This window comes from Rousettus aegyptiacus, unplaced genomic scaffold, assembly GCF_014176215.1.
Source record: "Rousettus aegyptiacus isolate mRouAeg1 unplaced genomic scaffold, mRouAeg1.p scaffold_m13_p_17, whole genome shotgun sequence".
Lineage (NCBI taxonomy): Eukaryota > Metazoa > Chordata > Mammalia > Chiroptera > Pteropodidae > Rousettus > Rousettus aegyptiacus.
In genome coordinates this window covers 31,391,945-31,416,534 of record NW_023416292.1, presented here as the reverse complement: position 1 = coordinate 31,416,534, position 24,590 = coordinate 31,391,945, and the positions used below count along the sequence as shown (strand labels likewise).

Below are 24,590 nucleotides of genomic sequence, written 5' to 3'. Positions count from 1 at the left end.
ATTTTCTGCTGGAATCCAGCTGCCGAGAGAGGCTTCCATGTCAGTCGAGGAGCGTGAGATGGAGTATTTGCTCCCCAGCATGTCTGTGTCGTAACCGAGACTTGTTTCTGTGTGGAGGGGCTCCTCCTCTCCCATGAGGCCTCCAGCAAAGCGGGGCACTGGGCACGAGGTGGTTTAGGTGCAGGAGAGGGAGCGCGCGTGCCCGCGTGTGTGTGTACGTGTGCGAGTGTCAGGCAGAGGGCGCGGCCAGTCTCCGCGCGGAATGGGAGGTGAGAAGCACTTGCCACCCTCGGAGATGCAAGGGGCGGGGGGCCATGCTGAGCTGCAGATCGAGCCACGGGGCAAGGCTTTCCGTGTGAACAAAGAGGCCCTCTGCCCAAAGATCTGACACCCAAACCTCGCCTCAGGGACCCCTTTGCCGCCTCAGGCGGGGGGAGGGGGCTGCTCCTGCACCCACCCAACCCCGAGCCGTCAGGAGCCGTTCCCTGTGCCTCGCGACCCTTGTGCTTTCCAGTTGGTTGTCACAGGTCTTCTGTCTCATGCAAGCCTGCCAAAGGGGACGCTCCTGCCTCCTCAGCTCTGCATTCCTGGGGCTCCACGGACGTCAGTGCTTAAATACGAAAGTGACGAGTGAGCTCCCAAACGGCCAGGGCTTTCAAAATGTGGATTGGCTCCTCGAAACCTAGCACTTCCAGTGTTCAGGGTTGGCCTCCCCACACGTCCCTAGCCTCACACGCGTGTGCATAGCTAGGTTGGTGCTAAGTACAGGCTGAATGCAGAGACGGACCGAGGCCGCTGGGGTATAAGTAAGACAGCTTTGCCGTGACTCTGCCCTCAAGGAGGCTGGCTGGCTGGTGTCTAGATTGTTTTTAGACTCTGTGTGAAACTTTCGGGGTGGGGGCAGAGTCCCCAAGGGAGACAAGGGGTGGGTAGGCAACGTGTCCCGCTGACGGGTTGGGGGCTGCGCTATCTTGGTGTCAAGCGAAGACCCCTGAGAGCCGTGGGAGGCAGCCCCGTCCTGGTGCCCGGGCTGCTGCAGGTAATCATCGTCAGCTCCTCTCCTTAGAAGGGAACTGGGAAGGGAAATACAAGGGCAAGATACAGGCGACTTTGCGGAGCTTGGCACGCTGGCGGTCGGCGGCAGTTCGTACTCCGTCCCCGAGGCCGCACGTCACGGGGAAGGAGCACGAGGTGGAGGTTCGCCGACACAGATCGGAGCCCCAGCCCTGCTGTTCGGTAAACACGCCGTCGTGCAGGTCCCAGGGTTCTGGACCTCAGGCTCCTGACTTCGCATGACCGTGAGGGTCAGATGAGGCGAGCTGTGTACAAGCCCACCCCGCGCTTAAGACGAAGAGTGTGCCCTTTCGCCGCCAATACCCAATGTGGGTGCCCTCCCTCACCCGCCCCCCTCCCTCCTCTCTGCTCCTGCGCTGCTCTCCCAGGGGACACTGGGGCCAGGTAGCTGGCCTGGGAGAGATGGGGTGGAGCAAAGAGGCAGAATCCGGACTAACTCGCATCTGCAGCTGCTGCTCCCAGAGGCTCTCTGCCCTGCGTGGGTGCAGCTCTGATCTGTAGACTCCGAAGACCCCGGTGTTCCTTACACGGGGGGTGCTGGGGTGGGCGGGGAGGGGGGTACACCGCCTTAGGACCTGAGACGCCCAGATCCTCACGGCAACCATCCGCACGTCTCAACCATTTTGGGGTCCTCAGTTTCCTCTTTCGTGAACTGGGAAAAATAGGGAAGTCCCATGTAGCCTAAACAATTCTAAGTTATCACTTACTCTTTTCTCAACATTGGCTACATGGATATGGCTAATGGCGTAGCCCGGGAGAGGGCGCAGAGGCGCTGGGCAGCAGGACTTAGTTTCGTCTTTAAATTCTCATCCCAGAGACGCGAGGTGGGTTGAAACCCAGGGGCCTTCTGTGTGAGTCTGTCCATGGGGCTCTGGTATTTTTACCCGACTCCCAAAGAGGATTTTTATTTTCACTTAAGACCTGCTTATTCAGTGAAAAAGCTCTGCATTAACTTTGCCCTTTTTTTTTTTTTTTTTTTTTTTAATTTCCTCAGCATCCAGCGCGCGGCATTGGTGGTCCTGGAAAATTACTATAAAGATTTCCCCATCTACAACCCCAACCTCCTCACAGCCTCCAAATTCCGAGCAGCCAAGCACATGGCGGGGCTGAAAGTCTACAACGTAGATGGTAGGTGCCTCGAAGGACATCCGCGGCGGGCGCAGTGCGGGCGACTGATCAGCGTGAACAGCGTGGTCCATTTGGTTCCGCCTCCTCCCGGTGTCTGTCTTTATGGGGCATTCTCGTTTCAAGACAATTTCTTTTTTTCTTCTCTGTCTCTCTCTCTCTCTCTCTCTCTCTCTGTCTCCCCTTACACCCCACCACCACCCCCGCCCCCAAACTTATTTCCAGAGGAATGTTGATTTACTGTCTACATCTGTGGGAGATTCATTCATTTTCAAATTTTATGACTGAAAACAATAGCGATGTGTTTTTCCTGCCTCCTGCCAGGAACATCTTACATTGAAAGCTGTTAGGAAAGGGTTGCTTTTCAAAATTTGGATGAATGACCCGAAGATTCAGCTAATCCCAACTGTTAAGACTCTGCTTCTCAGTGGTTCGGGCATCTGGGTCAGATGCGTACAGGCATTTCTCCTTCCTGGCTAGGAACTGGAGTCGAGTGGGCGGCAGGGGTCCAGAGGCCAGGCCGGGGACGTCAGAGCTGTTTCAGGCCATCAGATGGTCAAGTGCGAGAAACAGGACACGGTGTCATTTCTTGCTTGGCAGCTTAGGTCAAGGCAAGAGCTTTGCACACCCTGGAAGAGGATTATTTTGTTAGCAAGTCCAGTGATTTATAGACGGTGTCAATTTCGGGTGGCGATATCCTCCTTTTTTTCTTTAGTTTTGTTTTTTTCACCTATTGAGAGGTGTACTCTGGTGAATCCTGAAGGATTGGTAAATTTTGCCTGTGATCTGAAAACAGCAAAAATCCCCACTCGTAAAAACCAAGTCATTAACCAAGCAGGGACTCTGTTAGGGGGCATGGGATGTGCCCGACCCTCCCGGAAAGTTAAGGTGGTCAGGGGTCAGGGGAATGAGACCAGCCGTTCTCAGCGTGCATCAGCAGATGGGCCATTTTGCAAGCGCTCAGGCGTCGGTGTTTTCTGGACGAGTCGCGGCTGCCCCGACGTTGCAGCAGGGCCCGTTTTCTCGGGCGTGGTCAGTGTCGCCGTGCCCCTGGACTTCCCCTTTCCTCCGTCCTTGTCCTCCCGTCCCCGTCATCCTCTCTCTTGTCTTGTTGCGGAGACGTGATGTTCCAGCCGCCCTTGGGGCCGAACACGACCCTTCTTTCACAGACGGCAGCATCGTTTCTCCGTTTCTTTCTCTCTCTCTCTCTCTCTCTCTCTCTCTCTGTTGTTTTTGGCCAACGTTTTCCGTGTCTGGCATTCTTCTTCTTCCCCTCTCCAAGTTCCTGCTCCATTTTCACAGATCACCTGGGGCTTTAGCGAGATTTCCTTCCTCTCGTGAGCATCTCAGGTGTGGAGCCGGGTGCCGCTCAGCCTCTCGGGAAGTCGCCTTGGGGGTTCGCGTGCCTCGCAGCCCGCGGCCTTACTCTGATCTCCCTCCTCCGTCCTTCCCCCACAGGCCCCAGTAACAACGCCACCGGCCAGTCCCGGGCCATGATCGCCGCGGCCGCTCGGCGCAGGGACTCCAGCCACAACGAGCTGTATTACGAAGAGGCGGACCACGAACGGCGGGTGAAGAAGCGCAGAGCGAGGTGCGGGCCCGGCGGGGCAGCGCCCTCCAGCCGCGGACTTTTCCTTCCTTTTTTTTGTTTAAACGGCCAAGGTCATTCGCCAGTCAGTAAGCCCAGAATTGCTTACAAATTCCCAGCCGTCGCTGAGCTGCAGGCCCGCAGCCCGCGCTTCGAGGGCTCCCATCCTACACCCGCAGGCCCTTGCCGGCTGTCGAGATCCGATCCTAATAACCCACGTGGACGGCGGTGGTTTCCCAGCCATGCGCCCTGAGCCTCTTTCTCTTTCCCAGGGGCTGCAGTTTGGCTGCCGGATGAGCAGGGAGACGGCTGTGGGGCTTCGCAAGGTGCTTCTGAGCCACCAGCCACCTCTCAGCACAGGCGGAGCCTTCCGCAGCCAGAGTCTGGGGAACCGTAGAACCCTTTTATCTAACCCTTCACTGTGAAGCAGGTCCCCCAAGCAAATTAGAACGGAAGTCATCTCCCCGTCCCGGGCCTCCTTCGTCCTCACCCCGGTGGCCCCAGTTCCCCGTTATTTCTCTGCCTTTGCCTTCCTCCCTCCCCCCGCCCCCGCCCTTCCCGCCCAGCTAAGGCTGTGAGCTCCAGGAGCCGCTAGCAGGCTCGGACAGAGCAGTGGGGCAGGAGCCCGTCTCGGTCCCGGAGATGGTTCTCACACCCTGTCCGATGACCGTGTCACCTTGTCCCCAGGCTGGTGGTCGCGGTGGAGGAGGCCTTCATCCACATCCAGCGTCTGCAGGCCGAGGAGCAGCAGAAGGCCCCAGGGGAGGTGATGGACCCCCGGGAGGCCGCGCAGGCCATCTTCCCCTCCATGGCCCGCGCCCTGCAGAAGTACCTGCGCACCACGCGGCAGCAGCAGTACCACAGCATGGAGAGCATCCTGCAGCACCTGGCCTTCTGCATCACCAACAGCATGACCCCGAAGGTGAGACCGGGCGCCGAGCCGGCGACGCCCCGCAGCCCGGGCTCCTAGCTGGTGGTTCTCACTTTCTTTATAGTCTTTAAGTTCCGTTGCTTTTTAGATGTGCCTTTGGAAGGCTTCTAGAGTCAAGCAGCGGGGAGACGTCTCAGAGACAGTACAGGTGGGCGTTAGGGGTCCTAGAGCCGAGCCAACATGCTCTAAGCTGGCTTCTCCACCCGCCAGCTGGGAGACCTTGGGCCAATGGCTTAACAGCGCTCTGTGCCTCAGTTTCCCAATCCATAAACTGAAGATAATGCTAGTATGCGCCTCGTTGGATTGTGAGAACCGAAAGAGTTCATTCGTGCGAAGTGCCGAAAACAGCGCCTGCCACGTGGGAAGGACCGAATAAATGGCTGTTATTAACGCTAAAAATGATACTTTCGCTTCGTCAGGCATTTTGGACGTTGTGGAATTAGTGTTCCTGAATGGTCTTTATTTTATGGGGAGCACACTTTTAGGGCTTTTACGAGAAACAGGTCATGTGTCTAACAGAGGCCTGTGGCCGCGGAGGCGAAACGGAGGCAGGTTTAGCAGATGCTCCCTCTTCCCGCAGAAGTGGGTTCGGATCCTGGCTCCACCACTGCCTTGGTCTGCGGCTTCGCATAAGTTGCTCTGCACTTCTCTTTTCTTTCATAAAATGAGGATAATCGTGGTATCTACTCGATAGGGCGGTTGCGTGAGACTTCCGTTAAACGTGGCCGCGTGACGTGTGAGTCATGTGGTAGAGACTAAACGGGCTTGGCGTATGGCACACGTGCAGGCGGCATTTGGCAGTTGTCATTCGTATCAGGACCTGCGTTCATACATTGTCCTGCACATGGACCACTGCTGGTAACATTGTCACTGACCAGTAACTCCAACCTGGAAATAACTTAAAAATAGGGCAATGGCTTATAAACTATGGTATATCGCTTGTGGAAACATGGAGGAATCTCTGTTAGAATGTTAAGTTACGAAAAGCAAAATGCAAAAAAGTATGAACACATGGTTGTAAACGCATTCAGTGTGTCTGCGTATGCAGTGGTAGCTTGTACAACCAACAACCAACGAAGCAGCTTTTTTTCTTTTTTCCAAGATTTTGTGAAGTTTCCCAATTGCTTTTATTTTCATTTAGAAAATATACTTTTCAGAATTAAAAGTAATCATCTGGACTCCATGAATAGTACTGCAGTAACCATAGGAGTACATATATCTTTATGAATAAATGTTTTCAAATTGTTTGGGTAGATGCCCAGAAGAGAGATTGCTCGGTCATATGGTAATTCTATTCTTAATTTTTTGAAGAATCTCCATATTGATTTCCACAGTGGCTATACCCGTTGACATTCCCACCAGCAGTGGATGAGGGTTCCTTTTTCCCCGTAACCTCTCCAACTCTTGTTATTACTTGTCTGTAAGAGCCATTCTTTAACAGGTATGAGGTGCTACCTCATTGTGGTTTTGATTTGCTAATGAAGTTGAGCATCTTTTTACATATCTGTTGTCTGTGTTTGTCTCCTTGGGAGAATTATCTGTCGAGGTCCTCTGCCCATTTTTTAATTGGATTGTTTTGTTGTTGTTCAGCTGAATGAGTTCTTTATATATTTTGGTTGTTAGTTTCTCATCAGAGGTATTGTTTACAAACACCTTTTCCCATTCAGTTGGTTTTGTCGATAGTTTCTTTTGCTGTGCAAAGGCTTTTCCATTTGATATAGTCCCATTTCTTTATTTTTGCCTTTGCTTTCCTTACCTTCGAGGTCAAATTCATAAAATCCTCTGTAAGACCAGGGTTAATAAATTTAGTACCTATATTTTCTTCTATATATTTTATTGTTTCAGGTCTTATGTTTTGGTCGTTGATCCATTTTGACTTAATTTTTGTCGACAGTGACAAATAGCAGTCTAGCTTCATTCTCTTGTATGCGCTTTTCACTTTTCTCAGCACCATTTATGGGATCTTTTCTCCACTGTACATTTATGGCTCCTTTGTCAAAAATTATTTGCATATATATATATATATATATATATATATATATATATATGGGTTTATTTCTGGAAACAACCAAACTGTCCTTTAATAGATGATTCAATTATGGAAATGTGGTACATATACAATGAACTACTCCTCAGCCATAAGAAAAGAGAGATACTGCCATTTGTGACAACATGGACGGATCTTGAGACTATCATGCTAAGTGAAATAAGTCAGATGGAGAAAGTTGAGAATCATATGACTTCACTCTTATGTGGGACATAAAACCGAAAGCAACAAATGAACAAGACAAACCAAAAACTCACGGACACAAATAGTGTGGTGGTGACCAGAGGGAAAGGGGGAAGGGAAGAGGTAGAAGAGGGTAAAAGGGATCAATATATGGTGATGGAAGGAGATTCGACGTGGTGGTGAACACACGTGCAGCGTGCACACGATGTGTTATAGAAGTGTACGCTTGAAATCTATATAATTTTACTAAGCAGTGTCACCCGAGTAGATTTAGTAAAATTAAAAGAAGGATATAATATCTGGTAAAAATCCAAACATTAAAGAAAAGTATAATGTACAGAGTGACGTTTCGTTCCTCTAGCCTAAAACAGTTCTCGTACTGACATGGAGTGGGGTATGTATTCTTCAGCTGTGTGTGTGTGCATGTGTATGTGTGTTTAAAGCAAAAACGAGGGTGGTGGGAACCCCAGAAATGAGATCTCATACCTATACATGTAGTTTGGAAGCGCTTTGTTCTCTTACTGCTCTTGTTGGCTACGTTTCCATGTCAGGGCTTCTAAATCTCTATCCTACAGCTCATTACTCACCGTTTAATAGCTGCATCTCGTTGCACGAAATACCGCGATTTGTTTAACTGATTGCCTATTGATACGGATTTGGATTAAGATCTGTCATTAGTCTTCACCAGGGCTTGGCTGTTTTTGTTAATCGGTATTATTGGCATGCAGCCACACCCTTTTATTTACATATCTTCTGTGGCTGCTTTCTTTCTAGGAGGCAGAGTTGAGTAATTGTGACAGAGTGTGGCTTGCAAAGCTGAAAATATTTACATTGAGAGAAAAGTTTGCCAACGCCCGGTCTAAACAGTGTTGATGTAACTATCTATTTTACATATGTTTTCGTGCATTTGTGCAAGTATTTCTGCAGGATAAATTTCTAGTCAAGCAACAGATGGATCAAAGGTATAGATTGCCCTAAAGGGTGTGACGGTTTTACACTTTAGCCTCTGGGATATGAGACTGTTTACACACACATACACATGCACACGCGCATACACGCATGCACACACGTAATAGCACTGGGTGTCATTCTTTTTAATCATTGCCCATCTAGGTGTCGGAAGATACGTTATTTCATTATTTGAATTCATATTTCTTTATTAATGTGATAGAGCATCTTCCATATTAATTTTCTATTCTGTAAATTATTTTATTTCCCTCATCGTTGAGTTCTTATAATTCATAAGAGCTATATTGTATTACAAGTGTGTTTTGTCCTAGAGGCACAGCTCTGCTTTCTGCCTTAGAATATACGCTTACAGATCAGAGATAATGGACCTCTCAGCAGCAGTGAGGGGTGGGTGGAAGGGGGTACCACTTAGAAACTGTCCTTGAACTATGGTCTAGCTAGAACCAGAGTGACGTATCTCAGTATTTTCTGTCTGTATCACTGGTTCATTCTTTCTTGCAGCTAAATCAGTGTATTAATGGACATAATACACATGCTGTCGAGCTTCTAGAATCTGCCAAGCACATTGGAAATTCAAATTTAAACACAGTTTCTACCCTCCAGGAGAGTAAAGTCTCGTGTGGGACCCAGACTAGCAAGTCAGCGGTCAAGGGAAACACACAGGAGTCGTGCCAGGGGCCAAGGCGCTTAGAGGAGGGTGTGTTAATATGAGGTGTTCGGGGTGTTGTGTAAGAGGAGGAGTTGGCTGAAGGATGACAGCAGAGAAGGAACAGCGTGCGTGTTTGTGTGCGTGTGTGCGTGTGTGTTTGGGCGGTGGGCAGAGAACTCCAAAGAGCCGGTCACTGCTGGAGCCGAGGCCTGTACAAGGGACGGTGAGCATGGGGTCTGGCCACCTCTTGGACTTGCCACGCCTGCACTTGATCCAACACCAACCAAGTAGCCTCCGTGCCCGTGGGTTGGACTTCCCTCCTGCCATTCTTTAGATGGTCACTACCCGTTTCGTCCTCACTGCGGCCCTGTGAGTTAGCTGTTGTTGTTTCCTCCGCTTACAGAGAGGTCAAGTGACTTGTCCACAGTCACACAGCCACTCAGTGGTAGAGCGTGCATTTTTGCGTGTGCAGGTTTATCCCTTTACTTGTTCAGCTCATATTCCGGGGTGCTCCTCTGTGACTGGCCATTGCCCTGAGCTTTCGGTGTTGGAGGAGGCAGACCTGCAGGCGGGGACGAGCAGGGGGCATGTACAGTGGGGCCACACCCTCGGGACGGGGCTGGTGCCTTAGTGATGGCTTCTGTGCGAAGACCAACGATGCCAGCCACCGTCCTCCCTCGCCTCCGCTTGTCACCACCGTCACCTGCTGGTTAGAAGCGGGCAGAGGAGAAGGGGGAAGTCCAAGAAGCGTTCTGCCCCGAAAGTGACTCAGCCATGAGGCTCCGATGGGGGTCCGGCGTGACTCGCCGGGCTCCGTCTTGGTTTCTTGGGCAGACGCTTCTCGTAGACGGGCGAACGGAGGGCGTTTTCCCCGCTGACAGCCTCTCTCCTCCCCTCGCAGGCCTTCCTGGAGCGGTACCTCAGCGCGGGCCCCACCCTGCAGTATGACAAAAAGCGCTGGCTGTCCACGCAGTGGCGGCTCCTGAGCGAAGAGGCCGTCACGAAGGGCTTGCAGGACGGCATCGTGTTCGCGCTCAAGTGCTTGGACTTCAGCCTCGTCGTCAGTGTGAAGAAGATTCCGTTCATCGTGCTCTCGGAAGAATTCGTAGACCCCAAATCTCACAAATTTGTCCTCCGCTTACAGTCTGAGACGTCGGTTTGAAAGTTTTATATTTGTGGCTTTATTAAAGAAAGAGAATATATGGAGAGATATATATGTATACCAGACGGGCATCCTTTTTTTTTTTTTTTTTTAAAATTCTTCATTGCTGACTGAGACTGGCAGATGACAGACCAGTGGCCTTTGACCATCTGCACTTTATTCGGAAGGAAGCAGGGGATGTCCTCCCTGGAAGAAGGTGACTGAGAACATGACCGCTGTGGATGGGACTTCTCGAGAAGGCGTCCCCTGGCGCTTCTGTGACAGCTGTAACCAAAGCGAGCTGACGGTCCTCGGGAGCCTGGCCTCGGCACGCGACCTTTGCCTTTCATCCGGCACCACAGCTGACCGCTGCTTCCGGCCGGCCCGCTCGTCGGCCTCCAAGGGGACACATCTTTGTCCCGGATCAGGACACCAGATGCGATATGTCCACATACGTGCTCGTGTGTGTGAATGTCCAGTTCCGCATCTCCCATGGGAGCCACGGGCCATTCGGGAATCGTGGCCTCATCTTTGTTGCCTTAGGTTCCGCAGAGAAAAATCACAACAAAAAATGTGCACTATCGGTGGACGGCTCTTAATGATTTGATTCTGTTTTTGTTTTTTGCTTTTTTTGTTTTTTTCCCCGAAGAGAAAACCTGCCTGCCCAATTTCTGACCCCGATTCTCTACTGGCCAGAACAGGTAGCCCTTTGCTGATAACCCTGTGACTGGCACCTGGCTCCACCCATCCTGCCATCCCCAGCACGCACGCGCACACGCACGCACGCACGCACGCACGCCCGCAGCCCCCACCTGGCTGGCCAGGGAAGCCCAGCCCTCGGACCTGGCTCTGCACCGTGCCCTTGGGCTGTGTGCCCAGCCTCAGGTCATCACATGGATTATTTGCATAGGGAAGTGTGGAGCGCCCACCAGGCAGGTCACGAGGTGGGGAAGCCAGCTCGAATGTCCCTTTTAGGCCTGGTGGGAGCCCCTCCCCTCCCCCCCCACCCCCCCCCCCAACTGGTCCCCACCACTCAGGGGGAGACTCGCAGACACCGAGGCTCTTGTCACTGGCGGGTTCAGCTCAGAGCCTCTGATTACCCAGAGCGATCAGTTCTCTTGCAGCTCCCAGCAAGCTGCCCGCCGCAGGGGGCCAGGCAGTGCCCGCTGCAGGGCCAGCCAGTGCCGTCCGGGCCCTGGTTTCTGACCACCGTCACTGTGCGACTCATCACCTCTGCCACTTACTACCAGGGAAGGGCTCGCTCGGCCCCCGGCGTCAAAAGTACTTGTAGAGTTTGGCACCGTGAGGAGAAGAGTAGGGAGCCAGTCCCGGGGTCCAGAATGATGCGTCTGCGATCTGCTTCTTAAAGGCGGCTGGTGCCAGCGGGCTTTCCTCCGGCCCGGGTGTGGGCGGCGGGCCGTCCTGGTGGAGCCCCGTGCGCAGGAGTTCCCCGGGAGCCACGCCTCACGCCGTGGGGCCCGTGCCCTGCGCCTCCGTGTGCCGTCCTATAGCAAAGCGTTCTCTCTCTCGCTTGTCCCAGGTGTTTAGGGTACCACCCGTCAAACGTTCTTCTCGTATGTGTTCCCACACACCCTTACCGGTTTCTGCATTCCGCAGGGGCTGTGGGATCGGTATGTCATTTTTTTTTTAAATCAAAATTGGCTTTGGATATTTGCACTACAACTGTACCCGAGAAAGTAAACAGTGTTCTTGAATCAACAGCCCTCAGGTCAAAAGCGAGATGTGCTGGGAAAGAAAGAAGGAGAAACCAGTTAGCGTGGCACGGAGCCGAGACGTATTATTTGACTACATGGCCCCGTTGATGAAAACCATACCGTGTAACTCTGGTGCTTTTGTCCCTCTTAGTTTTTGCCTATAGATTCCTCCAAACTAGACTCTCCTTAGGATGATGTCTTTCTCAGGAAATATATTTTGGGAGACGGGGCGAGGGATGGCGAGCGCCTCTGAGACTCTGGCCGCGCAAGGGTTATAATGTCCCAGACCAAACGTGTCCGAGGCTGTTGTGCCGGACACAGCAGCAGAAGTGCCATAAATGTCCGTCCCCGCAGTTCGTGAGGCCACGATTTGTCCCCCCGCCAGCCCTGCCTTACGTCCAGCAGGGCTAAGTCGGACCGGGCGCCTTGGTGGGCGCGCCCCCAGCAGCGTGAAGAAGGGTTTACATTAAGGAATATACTTTTTCTCTCCCCCTTGCTCCCTCTCCCAATCTTGGCATAGAAGAATGTCAGGCTTTCTGAAATGATTGTTTCTGTTTTAAATTGAATATTGTTTTTTTTTTTTTTTCCACACTGACTTTGTGTTGAGTCCTTTTTTGAAAGAACACTAAAATAAAATGCAGGATCTTCGCATAAAGGCTTCGCATGTTCAAACTCTTCCTAACTCGAGTTACTGGTGCAGTGGGAACAATGTAAATGGCATTAAAATGTTTAAGGTTCCTGAAAGCCGCATCCCACCATTGGACATAATGCATTTTTTATTTCAGTCCCTGGAACCAAAAAGCTATCCTTTTTAAAGGGTGCTAACCGCCCTGGGGCTCGGGGAATATACACACTCTTATTAGAGGAGACAATTTCATTCGCCTTAACTGTTTACAGATTTTCTATAACTTTCACCGTAAGTTATTAAAAAGTGAATGTTAAATATTAAAAGAGCAGAGAGGAACCTAACGAGGCGTACGTGCCTGAGACCACTGTCTTGCCGGGGAGGCGTTTTAACCAGCGAGTAACTTTCGTCACCAAGCATGTCCGTCCGAAGGTGACGATCATTTGTAATCACCCGTGAACTGGATGTGAAAGTCTGCTGCTCAGAGACGGGAGGGATGTGAAGGCTTTGTAGTTCGTCCAACCTTTGCATCATCAGTTAAGTCGGAACACGGACCTCTTTCGCTAAATTTCACAGTGGACCCTAGAGAAGACGTTTCGCTTGACCAGCATTTTGCCCAACTGTGGTCATCTTTCTCTCGCCCTCTTTGTCTGTTCTTTTCCAATCTACGGACAGGACAAATTTTGTTCAGCGAATGGTAAGATGATGTGCGCGCGTGCACGTGTGTGTGTGCGTGGTGCAGGAGCTCATTGTCCGCGGGGAGATCGTGCTGGTGTGTGCTGGGATGAGGTGCCCGCCCTCCCGCCCGCCCTCCTCGCCACCGTAGTCGGTGATAGTCGGGCTCTCTCTTGCATCTCACCTGCACTCTTGAATGCATGTGCCTGGATAAAGCTGTAGCTCTGTGACAGCCACGAGCCTGTTGGGCTGAGAGAAAGCGGTTACCCCCACCCCTCACCCCCACCCCTCCTCACCCCCTTTCCCTGGGAGAACGAGTGGCCACTCAGTGAAACCAACAGAATCAGCGAGACCTTGGTTTGCTCTCTTCTATCTGGGCCTGAACAGGGATACATGCTTGCTTGCAGTTACTCATTTCTATATATGTGAGCATTTCTCTGAGTGTGTGTTACCAGATGGAAGGCATGTTTATACGTTAGACATCTGAACATCTGTGTTATCTGTAGCAGATGGGTGCGTATCTCTGTGGATAACTTGTGTTTATATGGATGAGTGTTTGAGGGTGTCTGTGTTGCTGCGTATGCCGTATGTTAGAGATTTCCTGGTCCCCACCCCCCATCTTTTGGGAGGTTACCCTAAAGCCAGTCACGTCTCCCACCCATCCTTTATTCCTTTTGCTCGGTTACATTGGCTTCTCCCCAGAGGCAAATGGCTTTAGCACAGAAATGTCTTCTGGAGAGCCTGCCGTGCTCCAGGCAAGTCCATTAGACTCAGGTCTCAGGATACTGACCTGCAAACGGCAAGCCACAGAAAGGGAGGTCAAATTCTACGGCAGTTACTGCTCCGACTTCACTACCCTGGAGGCCTTACCACATGTTTCCCAATGTAACTTAAAAGTTGAGATTCATTAAAAAAAAAAAAAAAAAAGATGGATTACTGAAAGTTAGCACAGACATGTTAACACGACATTGAAACAGTCCCGCAGCAGATACTCTGAGATTGTAAAGTGATGCTGAGTGTTTCTGGGTAGACTCTGGGCTTTATGGATCTCGTTACACTAAAAATAAATTGCTACTGTGAATTTACTACTCTGTAACCTTGTGGTCATATTCCATTATAAATAAAATACGAATTGTTTTTAAGCCCATAGCACAGTTCTTGCATGGTGTTCAGTGCAGTAGTGAATTGAGCCAGTTGGACCCTACACGGAAATCACTATCGAACGCAACCAAGTGGGCGCTCAGAAAATTTAGATTTCAGGTCACGTTTTTGACAAGATACGTTTTAGTCAAGGAAGAAGGGTCCTAACACATATTTGTCGGGCATTGTGTGTTATGTACCATTCTAGATGGCTTTGCCATCCTCACGTTCCCTTAAGGTAGGGGCTCCCTCAAGTGTACAGATGAGAAAAGGCATGCTCAGAGAGGAGGGGACTTGCCCAAGGTCTCATGGTTAGTAAATGGAATTTCATATCTAATGTTTGGTTCTAATCCCTCAGTCCCTGTGCAGTCTTAAGGTATGATCTGAGCAACATTTTTGATGTAGAGGAAGGACCTGAGGATGCTTGACCTTGAATCGGAACCTGGCTGGGGGGGGGGTGGTTCGTTGGATGTGGAATCACTTCTGGTCTTTCACTTGGGGTTCGCCCCATAGCTGGGGCCCCACGGGAAGCTTCTTCACCAGGTTGACAGATTTCTTAGGAGTTTCAAAGAAAAAGACTCAAGAGTCCCCTTTCCCTCGGAAAAAACCAGCCCCGTCGGCCTCACCTTCTGGGAGACCCTGGGGCCGTGGCTCCACAGCCACCCTTCCCTTCCCTTCACTGTTGCCCCTCCCGGCCTCCACCCACCCTGCTGGCTGGGGCAGCTTTGCCCCGGTCACTGGGTGGTGTGCAGGGCCTGCCGGCCTCCTCTGGAGCTGAGGAAGCCTCTCCTGGTGGTACGTCAGCATCAGGTATCAGGTCGCTGGATGGGGCCTGAACACCCGGCCTGGGGGGCGCGTTTGGAACTGGAGTCCTTGGCCCCCCTCCCTGTCGTGGAGTCATTGATCAGTAAGCTCCTCCACCGGTTCCCTCACAGTTTCCCCCAAGACACTTAAAGAACAGACATAAACTAGGACTCGACAGCACTGTTTTTCTCAATTCCCGAGTCTTTAAGTTTTGGTTCAGCGGCACATAAACTGCCTTTTTCTCGCCTGCCGTTTGCTTTCGGTGGACGGCGGGGCAGGGAAGATGGTGCTTGCGCCTCTCAGCATCGCGACTCAGCGGGAATTAGGACACGTTTCAAAGGGTAGACGAGAGATCTGAAACTACTGAATAAAACTAGATTTTAGGACTCCGTGAGTCCCTTTTACCAGGCCTCAGTCCCATTTCTACTTCAGTAACCCCAATTGTTTTGTTTTACCTATAAAATAAATCTCTCAATGGGTTGTTTTAAGGTGTCCTCGAAACAACAACAGATTTCTAACACCGGAAGCGGCACAGGGAAACGTTACTTACATACGGTGCTAAGAGTCTCCAATTTATATCTCTCTCTCAGCTTGAAAACATGTGTTTTGTTCTTGTCTTCGTAGAATAAAAACACTCTTAAGCCTTATGGACAAGTGTGAGACTTTCGTCTTGAATGTCTTTGGTGTTTCTTTCGGCACTGAAATAATATTCGGATGACAATATGTGAATGTACAGCTGTGTGGATGTGTGTGCTGACCTGAGCGCTCCCATGCGGATGTGTGGCTTCGTTCCGAAGCAGCTCGTCATTTAGGAGTTTTTAAACCCCGCAATGTCCAAAGCGTAAAGAAGTTTCATCTCTGAGAGTCAGAGACTGTTGCTCAGGGAATTACTGAGGGGACCCGGGCATCTGATCTGCACTCATGTTTTGCAGAATATAGACAGCTCTGTATCATTACCATCCCCAGGACCGGGTTATAGAAATAACAGCACTCCTGAGTTACAGAAATCATAGAATAGTCACTTAATGGTGATGATCACTCTGATTTTTTTTTAAAGCGAACGTAAGCGAATGATAATTTCTTATTTTTCATAATAGTGTCACTGTAGGCTTTAATTAAATAGCAAGCTCTTCTGGGACCCCGAAATTGTGACATAATTAACCAAATTTGACTTTCAAGCGGTCGTTTGTGAGTACAAGTATTCTTCTCTAGGCCATCCAGGCAGGATGAGGGTAGGTCGTGGCGCACTTGAGGGTGAATGTAACTCGCCTCGTGGGTGACCACTCACTCAGCGAGGATGCTAGAGACGGGGCCAGGCAGGCCTGGGCCCCGGTCCTGCTCAGAGAAGTTAATCTGACAGTTGCTTTGGTGTCGAAATAACTGTACGTTTTTGAATTTAGAATCCAGTATGAACCCAGAAAGTCCAGTGGCGAAACCGTCTCTGTCTAACGAAGCCATGCCGTCGGTGCAAAGACGTGGCCTGGCGTCTTCGCGTTCTCGCTAATTAGCTAACACAGCACTTTGTAACCGGGAGGGCGGGGGGCAGTTTTGCTAACCAGCCTCTACGCAGGATCACTGTACGTGTATGACAAAGTCTGAGTGTGCTTTCCTGCACCAGCTGGGCGGTGGGCTCTGCCGAGACACTGCAGACACGTAAATGAATGAATTCCACGGCCAGCAACCGTCTGCACGAGTAGGCTCCCACGCATTCACGAGGTTATGCGGCGAAGCCTCCTCTCGTCTGTGACACCAGCAACAATGTTAGTGTCTCTGGGAGACAGCGTGTACCTGGCATCCACGTCATTCTGTTCCCTTCTGGGTCCCCCATCCCAATGAAATGCAAAACACTTAACATTTTTTACTGCTGTAAAACTTGGAAAATAAATGGAAATCCTAAGTAGCATTCTGTTTCTTTTTTTGTGTGTGATTATTTCCACCTTAAAAAGTTTTATTTTTTAGGGAACATTTTCCTTCTTGCATGATTTTTATATCCTCTTAAAACCCAAGACGATTAGGATAGATTTGATTGGGAAACTAGAATTGCCATTGTAACACGAACTACTGGTTGCGATCATTTTATGGTCAAGAGAATATTCTAAATGAACACATTACTGAAAAGTTAAATTCTTAGGCTCTAAAATTTGGAAATGAAGAGATCTTTTGAGTAAATCAGCAAGTGAAAAAAAGGAACTTTGAATCAAGTAAAGAGGGAAGAAAAGTGTCAGGGGGTGCATATTAGATTGTTTTTGTGAATAGCTTGGTAATTCAAGTTAAATTAATAACATTTTCGATAAGTCTATTTAAAGAGAACTTGATTATTTGACCAAAAAACTAAGCTTGCTTTCTGCTGCACTCTGCTATCTTTTTACCTGTACAGAGTGCTTGATAGCATACAAATTCTTACCTATCGCATAGACAGGGGTCAGAGAAGGCAATTGATGGGAAGATTTTCATTATATAGATTATCGATTGGCTTTATTTCTCTGGGTTGTCCGCCAAGATGTGCACAATTTATATCTGCATAAATACTCTGCTAGAGAATAGATGAAAACTGGGTGTAGCTATAAACCAAAGATTCTTCTCTTTTTCATTCATTACCTATGATGCAGCTATAGAATCTTGGAAGAGTTTTAAGAATATCAGATGATAAACTATCAGATTATGGAAGCCACTGCCTGCCCTTCCTGTGCCAGAGATGAGGCCCATCAGCAGAGGTGTGGGACTGAGCAGCTGTCATTCCCTGTGGGGGTCAAAGTGCCGTGCAAGCATCGTCCCGTTATACATGGACCATCGAAACGATATGATGCTTGGGTATGTTCTCTCTATTTACATCCGAATGTATTACTGCAGCTCTGACAACACATAATATTTCTAACAAAATGCTGGTGCATTTGTAGAACTGACACGATGTACTTTAAACACGATTCCTTTTCCAGCTTCTTGCTCCGCTCTCCCACTGTCCCCATTCTTTTTTGCCTTTTGATCTCCATGTGCTAACAGGCTTTGAAGGTCCATTGATTCAATATTTAAATGAGGGAATGAATGAATGAGAACATGCTAGCCAGCACGCTCCATGCTAACACTAATCACATAGAATTGTTTCAGGGGAATCGTTGGGATTTTAGGGGCCTTAGGGTTATCATTAAGAATGCTAGTTATCACTGCTCTAGAGTTCAGATTGATAAAATACTAGGTTAATTTGAAAGGGGCCTTTGACTCACCTTGCAAAGCTGTAGGTCTGCAGATGCATTAAAACAAGCGACTTGAAAGTTAGGTAGCTACGGTCATTCTGTTCCCAACGAGTGGGACTTGGCACTTTTGCCATCATCCCTTTGTCACTTTGCTTCCCGTCACGATGGCTATATTTCTGGGGGACTTTGCTAACCTGAAGAAAGATAATATCCACATTGGAAATTTTTTCACTAAGCCAAAACGATTCTGTATCCCTATTTCTTTAGCAATTGGCTATCCTAAACAAATCTGAACAGATCGCACTATGTTGCCAAAACTACTTGGGATAAGATTGACTTTTGATAATCACCAGCATATTCTTAATGGTACTAATAGCTGCTGAATTATCTTTCAGGGCTGGTGACAGGCATCTGTGTTTTCTAAAATAAGCTTGTGATTCTGGTGCTCACTGAGCAGGGTCGAGAAAACCTGGCAAGAGAGCAAGTCTGAGGACAGAGTCACAGGACCCACCAGCGTTTAAAAGGGATGTGTGTGGGGGCGTGTCAGGACCGTTGTTCGTAATGAACTGTGGCTGGTGATTTTATTAACAATATGGGCTTCCCAGGCAATACAAACTCGGGCCCAGACAGCACACAACCTTGTTACAGAAAAGCCAAGCTCATGTCACATTATAAGATGATATTTTCACGAAACATGTTGAAAACGATTGTGCGTTTTCGATAACACAGTGAATTATTTTTTCCTAATGGGATGACTGGATCTTGCTGTTCTAATGAGCTGACATTTCCAATACTGTTTAAATTGATTATGGCCTCCAGAATGAAATGAGACGGGGCTTCTTGGCCTCACCAGTAAAAAGAATTATGGGAAATGGCCTCAAGTCTACCTTCGGGCACTCCCTGAGAAAAAAGAAGCAGAATCCTTTGAGCCCTTAAGGAATTTAGTAGAGTTTAAATCCTTGATTTAAGCATTAAAATGGGGTTGCATTGACACTGCTTTAAAGTGTTTGCGTGACCCTGGGGAAACCACTGGAGCTCTCGGCACCTCGCTCAGTTTCCTCATCTGTAAGATGGAGATAATAACAAGACCCGTGTCCTAAAACCGTTGTGAGGATTAAAGGAGACAATGTAATGCAATGGCAAGGGCCTAACATTCCATAAACGTCAGCGTACAAGGGTCTAGGCCAAGAACTAAATGGCACCGCAGACGGTGCCGCTTAACACTCAGTGCTCCTAGCACAGGATACCGCGATGTGCTTTGAACCTCATGCCTGTGACTCAGGCCTCCGAGAAAGAGAGGCCTTTCCTGGGCCGAAAAACAGACCACTTTCACGATGGACCACATTCCTCGGCTGTTTGAAAGCTTAGCTTCGAAGATCGCTTTGAAAATTTACGTCCCCAAGCGGTTATTCGGGGTGTGGTTGAGCCTGGCTGAATGGCAACACAGCTCAGCTGGGGGGGGGGGGATGCCTCCCCCACATCTTGACAAGAGAGAGAAGAATAAGGAGGTCCTGCAGGCGGTGCTCTCCAGCAGTGCTAAGGAGTCATAGGCGTTCTGGTTAGTCACTGATTCACCCGTCCGTTCGATAAATGAGGATCCACTTTGCGCTGAGCACAGTGCTAGGCACTGGGGATGCCAAGATAAATGCCTTGCCTCGAGGAAAGGAGCCTACGATTTCGCGAAAAAGCAGACATGCAAATATGTGCTGCCATTTAAATAAGTGCCATGATTCGGGGTATGAACAAAATGCCGCGGGAGAGAGGGGAAGACCCCCCCCACCCACCCACCCACACACACTTCTGACCACCTCGGCAGCTGCATAGATGGCGATCTCACTCATCCAGACTGGGACTCCCCAAGGAGAAGCCGTTCTGGGGAGAAGGAAATGGGTTGGGGTCTTGTTACATTGTTTGAAGTGCTTGTGCAACATCTAAACCAAGGCGTCTTAAAGCAGTTAAACAAATGGGTCTAAAACCCTCTTTGAGGAGTGATGTCGCGGTTAGAGACCCACACGTGGAGGTCACTAGAACACAGGAGGTAGCCGACGGGCACGGACCACACGACCTTAGAAAAATGTTAGAGTTGAGAGATACTGTGAAACACTAACATTTAAAGGGCGAGCGGAGGAAAGAAAAGCACACAGAGAAGGAATAGAGAGAAGACAGGAGCGAGCCAAGGGAAAGAGAGCGGGATCAGAAAATCGGGAGAGGATTTCCAAGATAGTTTCCATATTTTCAAAATATGACTTTAATGACAGTTAACTGCTATTCCATACGAGGATTGCCTTATCTTCAAAGAATCTGCAGTGTCTTACAAGCGTTTAAAGATTGAGAAAATAAATTAGAACATCGTAATGCACACTTAACGCTAAATCTATAGAGCACAGTACAACTTTTAGATGGTTCAGAAGGCACTTGGGGATTTTTTTTTTTTTTTTTTTAGTTCCAGGGCATGCATCATTATGAACTCTAATTGTTGTTGTCCTGGTCAGCTATGGGGGTGCTGATAAACCGAGAGGTAACTGACCTCTGGATAAACCAACCTTTACTCCAAATGAGAAGTCTCACTAGCAGCGACAGAGAAGGGGCGTCCTGACCCCAGCTCAGGCTAGGAAGCCAGCCAGCGCAATCAGGGATGCGAACCCACCGGAGAACATGAAAAACCTTTAGTCCTTTCAGTCCTTCCCACCCCCATGTGGATATGCGAGACTCGTGACCTACGGGGCAAGTTCACAGAGAGCAAATCGACCTCCCATCCAGGTATCCTAGCACAGCAGAAATGACGATGATGATGACTTCCACACGCAGGCGCGCCAAGGCCTCTCGGTAGACACCCAAAGGCCTGGATCTGAGGTCATAATGGTCTGACCTTCTCCTAAGACAATGAGTTTAACAGAGCCAAGACGAGCTGACACACACCTGTTTCCAAGGCCGAGCCTTCTCTGGACGGGGCAGGGGGTGAGGTGGGGCTGGGGGGTGGGGAGGTCCTAGCTGACATACGGGGCTAAGTGGATTAAGTGAGCATCCTCCCCGGGTGCTGACAACAAGGTCGCTCCAAGCTCATGAGTCAGCAAGCTACCGATTCTGTCACTGTCGTAGTCAAAGACGGCAAGTCAACTTGAGCAGAGGCGTTAGGGGGTCGTTCTCCCCAGATTCTGGCACCGCCGTGACCACAGATGGTCAGGCAGAGAATGGGGGCTTCTCCATGGCAATCAAGACAGTCCACATGGGAATAATCCCCGACTCGTCCTTGCCGGGTGGGGTGACTGGGGTTAGCAAGGCGTTTGCAGAATCGCGCGGCTCCCGATGACACGGGGACGGGAAGGGAGACGCTGGGAACGGGGGAGGAGCTGGCCGGGCGAGGGGGAGGAGCTGGCCGGCGAGGGGGAGGAGCTGGCCGGCGAGGGGGAGGAGCTGGCCGGGCGAGGGGGAGGAGCTGGCCGGCGAGGGGGAGGAGCTGGCCGGGCGAGGGGGAGGAGCTGGCCGGGCGAGGGGGAGGAGCTGGCCGGCGAGGGGGAGGAGCTGGCCGGCGAGGGGGAGGAGCTGGCCGGCGAGGGGGAGGAGCTGGCCGGCGAGGGGGAGGAGCTGGCCGGGCGAGGGCCAGGGCTGCCCGCGGCTGCCCCGTGCCGTCTGTGGGGACCTGGGCAGCTGTGGTCGTCACCGAAATCGCGTGGAGCCGGGCTACTCATCGTCGTCGTCATCGTCACTAGCATCATCGTCCTCCTCATCGGAGTCGTCGTCGCCGTCGTCCTCACCGTCCTCGTCATCGTCGTCATCGTCGTCCTCATTGTCGTCGTCCTCGGTGCTTATCTTTCCAGAGAGCACATCCTCGATCCACTCCTCCAGCTCCTCCGCTGTGGGCAGGTCATCGTCACCCGGAATCTCCATCCAGACGCTGTCGGCCTGCGGACGGGGGGGCGGGACGCGCGGGTGAACGCGGGCGCGAAGGGAGAGCCAGGCGGGGGCGCCGAGCAGCTGTGCCGATGGGCCCCGGGCCGCTCGCACGCATCGGCTGTGTGCGCAGCGTTAAGTGGAAGTGCGCGGTGTCACGTTTGTGTACGGTAGCAGGAAAGACGCACTCCGTTGCGTGGATGTGTGTGCACGTGTATACTCTGTGCAGAGGGTTTCGGGAAGGAGGGGAGTGGGCACGGAGGCAGGGCTGTGGGGGGCGGGCAGGGAGGTGGGCCAGACCCAGCACGGAGACTGGCGGCTGATCCAACCCCGCCCCTCCTTAGAGAAGCCACCTTCCCACCCACCTGCCCCTAATGTGTGCCTTGCCTCTCATCCTGGAGAGTCCCTCTGAGTCGCCAGGACTGCCTGGACAGAGCTCACTCCCTACCCTAACCTGCCCCCTTCCCTGCCCCCCCCACCTTAGCTTAATACTGCGGGGACATGCCAGGGGACTTGGAGGCAGCCCAGGAGTGGGGTGGCCCAGAGGCATCGAAAGCAGGCCTTATTGTAAATTGTCGTTGTATTTCTCCTCGGCCTTCCTCGACTACATCAGCATGTATGCAAGATACCTGCACAATAGCTACAAATACAAAGACAGTCACCGGTGGTCCCCTCAGGAGACGGAACCGAAGGGTGGGGTTGGGGCAGAGGAAAGTGCTTCCGCGTGTCACCTACCATTGTTTCAGAATGCTGTACCTTGATCAGATTTTTTAAAATTATCATTCGCGTGGTTGTTAATTTAAAAAGCGGTTTACAAATCACATAAATGCGAACCAGCCCAGGCGACCGAACACACGCCGACAGGGGAGAAGGGCCAGTCACCGCATTCCCACCACGACCGGCTGTGGCTCCGCTGGGTGTGCGGGGACCGTCCCCTTCTGCCCCCACCTCTGTGTCGTTACCGTGGACTCGCGCCGGATTTCTGGACCGACGTCTAAAACTCCCCATGCTCGGCCGGTCCTCCTCACTGGCCTTTCCCGCCCTCAGTCCGGTGGCGTCTGAGTGGTGAGAAGTCCCCTCCCCCACGTGGTCCGCCTCCTGCCCTCGGCAGGCCCCTCTCCTGCCTCCTGTCCTGGGAGCCAGGTGGTTGCCCACCTGGGCCATGGCTGCCCCATTGCCCACTGCACAGTGCCAGCTCCAGGCGAAGGCTCCCTTGTGTAAAGAGACCTTGTTTAGAGGCATTGGGAGAGAATACGAGATCGTTTACTTGGGTAAAAATTTCCAAATACATAGTCGAACCAGGTCAGGCTGGCCCCATGAGCAAGGGAAGGTGCCCGTGTTGGAGAACTGTGGGCCCGTAGGTTGGGACTGGCTCATAGACCAGGTTTGGGCCATCCTGGTAAGTTTTCTGCCTGGGCAGGGCCAAGGGTCCTGCTCATTTTATGAGGGCCTGGACTCCTACACGTGACCTCACAGTCCTGGCTGCATGGCAGCAAATGGCGTAGGCTCCGGGCGCCCGAGCAAGCTGTCCTGGGGTGTACTCACATCGGTCACATTCACCACCCCGATCTGCGGCTTGAACAGGTCAATCTTGAAGGTCTTTTCCCAATAGGCAACAAGCTGTGGCGACAAAAAATAAAATTAGACAGTGGGCAGAGGGCGGTCCATGTTAAAACCACTTTTTGTGGCTGGACCCACCTGCCATCCCATGTTGTAAATAGCTCACCATCAGTTAAAGGTCTCAAAACAGCTGTGGGCACTTAGGGAATTGGAGAGTTGGTCCCAGCCCTCAAGGCCTCCGAATAAGCACACACAGAAAGAATGTCGCAACACAAACTGTGGAAATACGTAATATAAAAGCTTCTCCCGCTGTAAGGAAGACCATCACAGACGCGGTCCGAAGTCGATACACGGGGCTCTTTTATAGTTTATAGTCCACCTCTCTTTCAATGTCCTATTTGAAAACCCCTTCCCCTGTGCCACTCTGCTCCATGAGCTGGCTGCTCGGGGAGCGACGTGCCGTAAGCTGGCTACAGGTGAAAAGAGAGTGTCTTCGCTGGGCCAGGTTTGGGTCCCACGTGGACTCACCCCTGGCCGGAGCAGCACTAAAGGAGTAAGAGGCCAGGGGGTAAGGAAATGGAGGTGGGCAGTGGGAGGAAGTCTCCCCGGCACATACTGGCCCGTGGGGACTGGGGATAGCCAGGACCCGGACATCAGACTGGTCCGAAGTTTTCTTTTTTTGCAAAAGGCACATGAGAACTGCAGACCATCTAGAAGCTCGCGTAACGAAACAGTCCAGATAAACTAGAAATATAACCAGGCAGAGACTAACAAAAACAAAGCTATAGTATATAGGGTCTTCCAAAGCCATGACCTTATTATGTTACCCAGGATTCTGACATTGACCTCAGGGGTCATGAAGTCAATGTTTGACTCACTCATCCTACTATGGAGAATTGGGTTTCAGGACCCTTGCGATCACGAAAATCGTACCCTCAATTTTGCAACAAATGATGATTCCTGGAGGAAGACAGAGTTATCGTTTATAACCTAATGATAGACCACTCGCGGTTACCAGAAGTTTGCTCAGCCTGAAGTCTCTCGACCGATAGACAACGCATTGACATCGCACAGACCCGGGCTGGACTGTCGTGTCTGCCATCGACAGTTCTAGCCTCTCCAGCTGTCATTCTGTAACACCGGGATTCTAACAGTCCCTACTTCTTAGGGCTGTTGAGAGGATTAGACGAGGCGATACATGTAAAGAACTTCTAGTTCCGGGCATAGAGTCTATCATACCTGTATTATCGTTATCACGAGGCTCGTGTATCGTACCGATTCT

General features: G+C 50.8%; 2 protein-coding genes across 9 annotated transcripts in view; one reads left to right on the top strand and one right to left on the bottom strand.

Moving 5' to 3' along the window:
* VANGL1 (VANGL planar cell polarity protein 1) overlaps nucleotides 1-19,772 on the top strand; it is a 73,892-nt gene extending 54,120 nt beyond the window's left edge. For 7 of the 8 annotated variants that reach the window (XM_036235052.1, XM_036235050.1, XM_036235051.1 and 4 more), the window contains 4 exons: nucleotides 2,069-2,202; nucleotides 3,658-3,790; nucleotides 4,475-4,709; nucleotides 9,468-16,566. In XM_036235052.1, the coding sequence (XP_036090945.1) occupies nucleotides 2,069-2,202; nucleotides 3,658-3,790; nucleotides 4,475-4,709; nucleotides 9,468-9,728 (763 nt within the window). In that variant the 3' untranslated portion in view covers nucleotides 9,729-16,566. Of the gene's footprint in view, nucleotides 1-2,068; nucleotides 2,203-3,657; nucleotides 3,791-4,474; nucleotides 4,710-9,467; nucleotides 16,567-17,275 lie in introns of those variants that run through there. The other variant, XM_036235056.1, reaches the window with a different exon arrangement.
* Nucleotides 19,773-21,412: 1,640 nt separating this feature from the next.
* CASQ2 (calsequestrin 2) overlaps nucleotides 21,413-24,590 on the bottom strand; it is a 47,909-nt gene continuing 44,731 nt past the window's right edge. The window contains exons 10-11 of the mRNA XM_016124348.2: nucleotides 23,294-23,368; nucleotides 21,413-21,760 (exon numbers count right to left, since the gene is read on the bottom strand). Coding sequence (XP_015979834.1) covers nucleotides 21,539-21,760; nucleotides 23,294-23,368 — 297 coding nt within the window. The 3' untranslated portion in view covers nucleotides 21,413-21,538. The remainder of the gene's footprint in view (nucleotides 21,761-23,293; nucleotides 23,369-24,590) is intronic.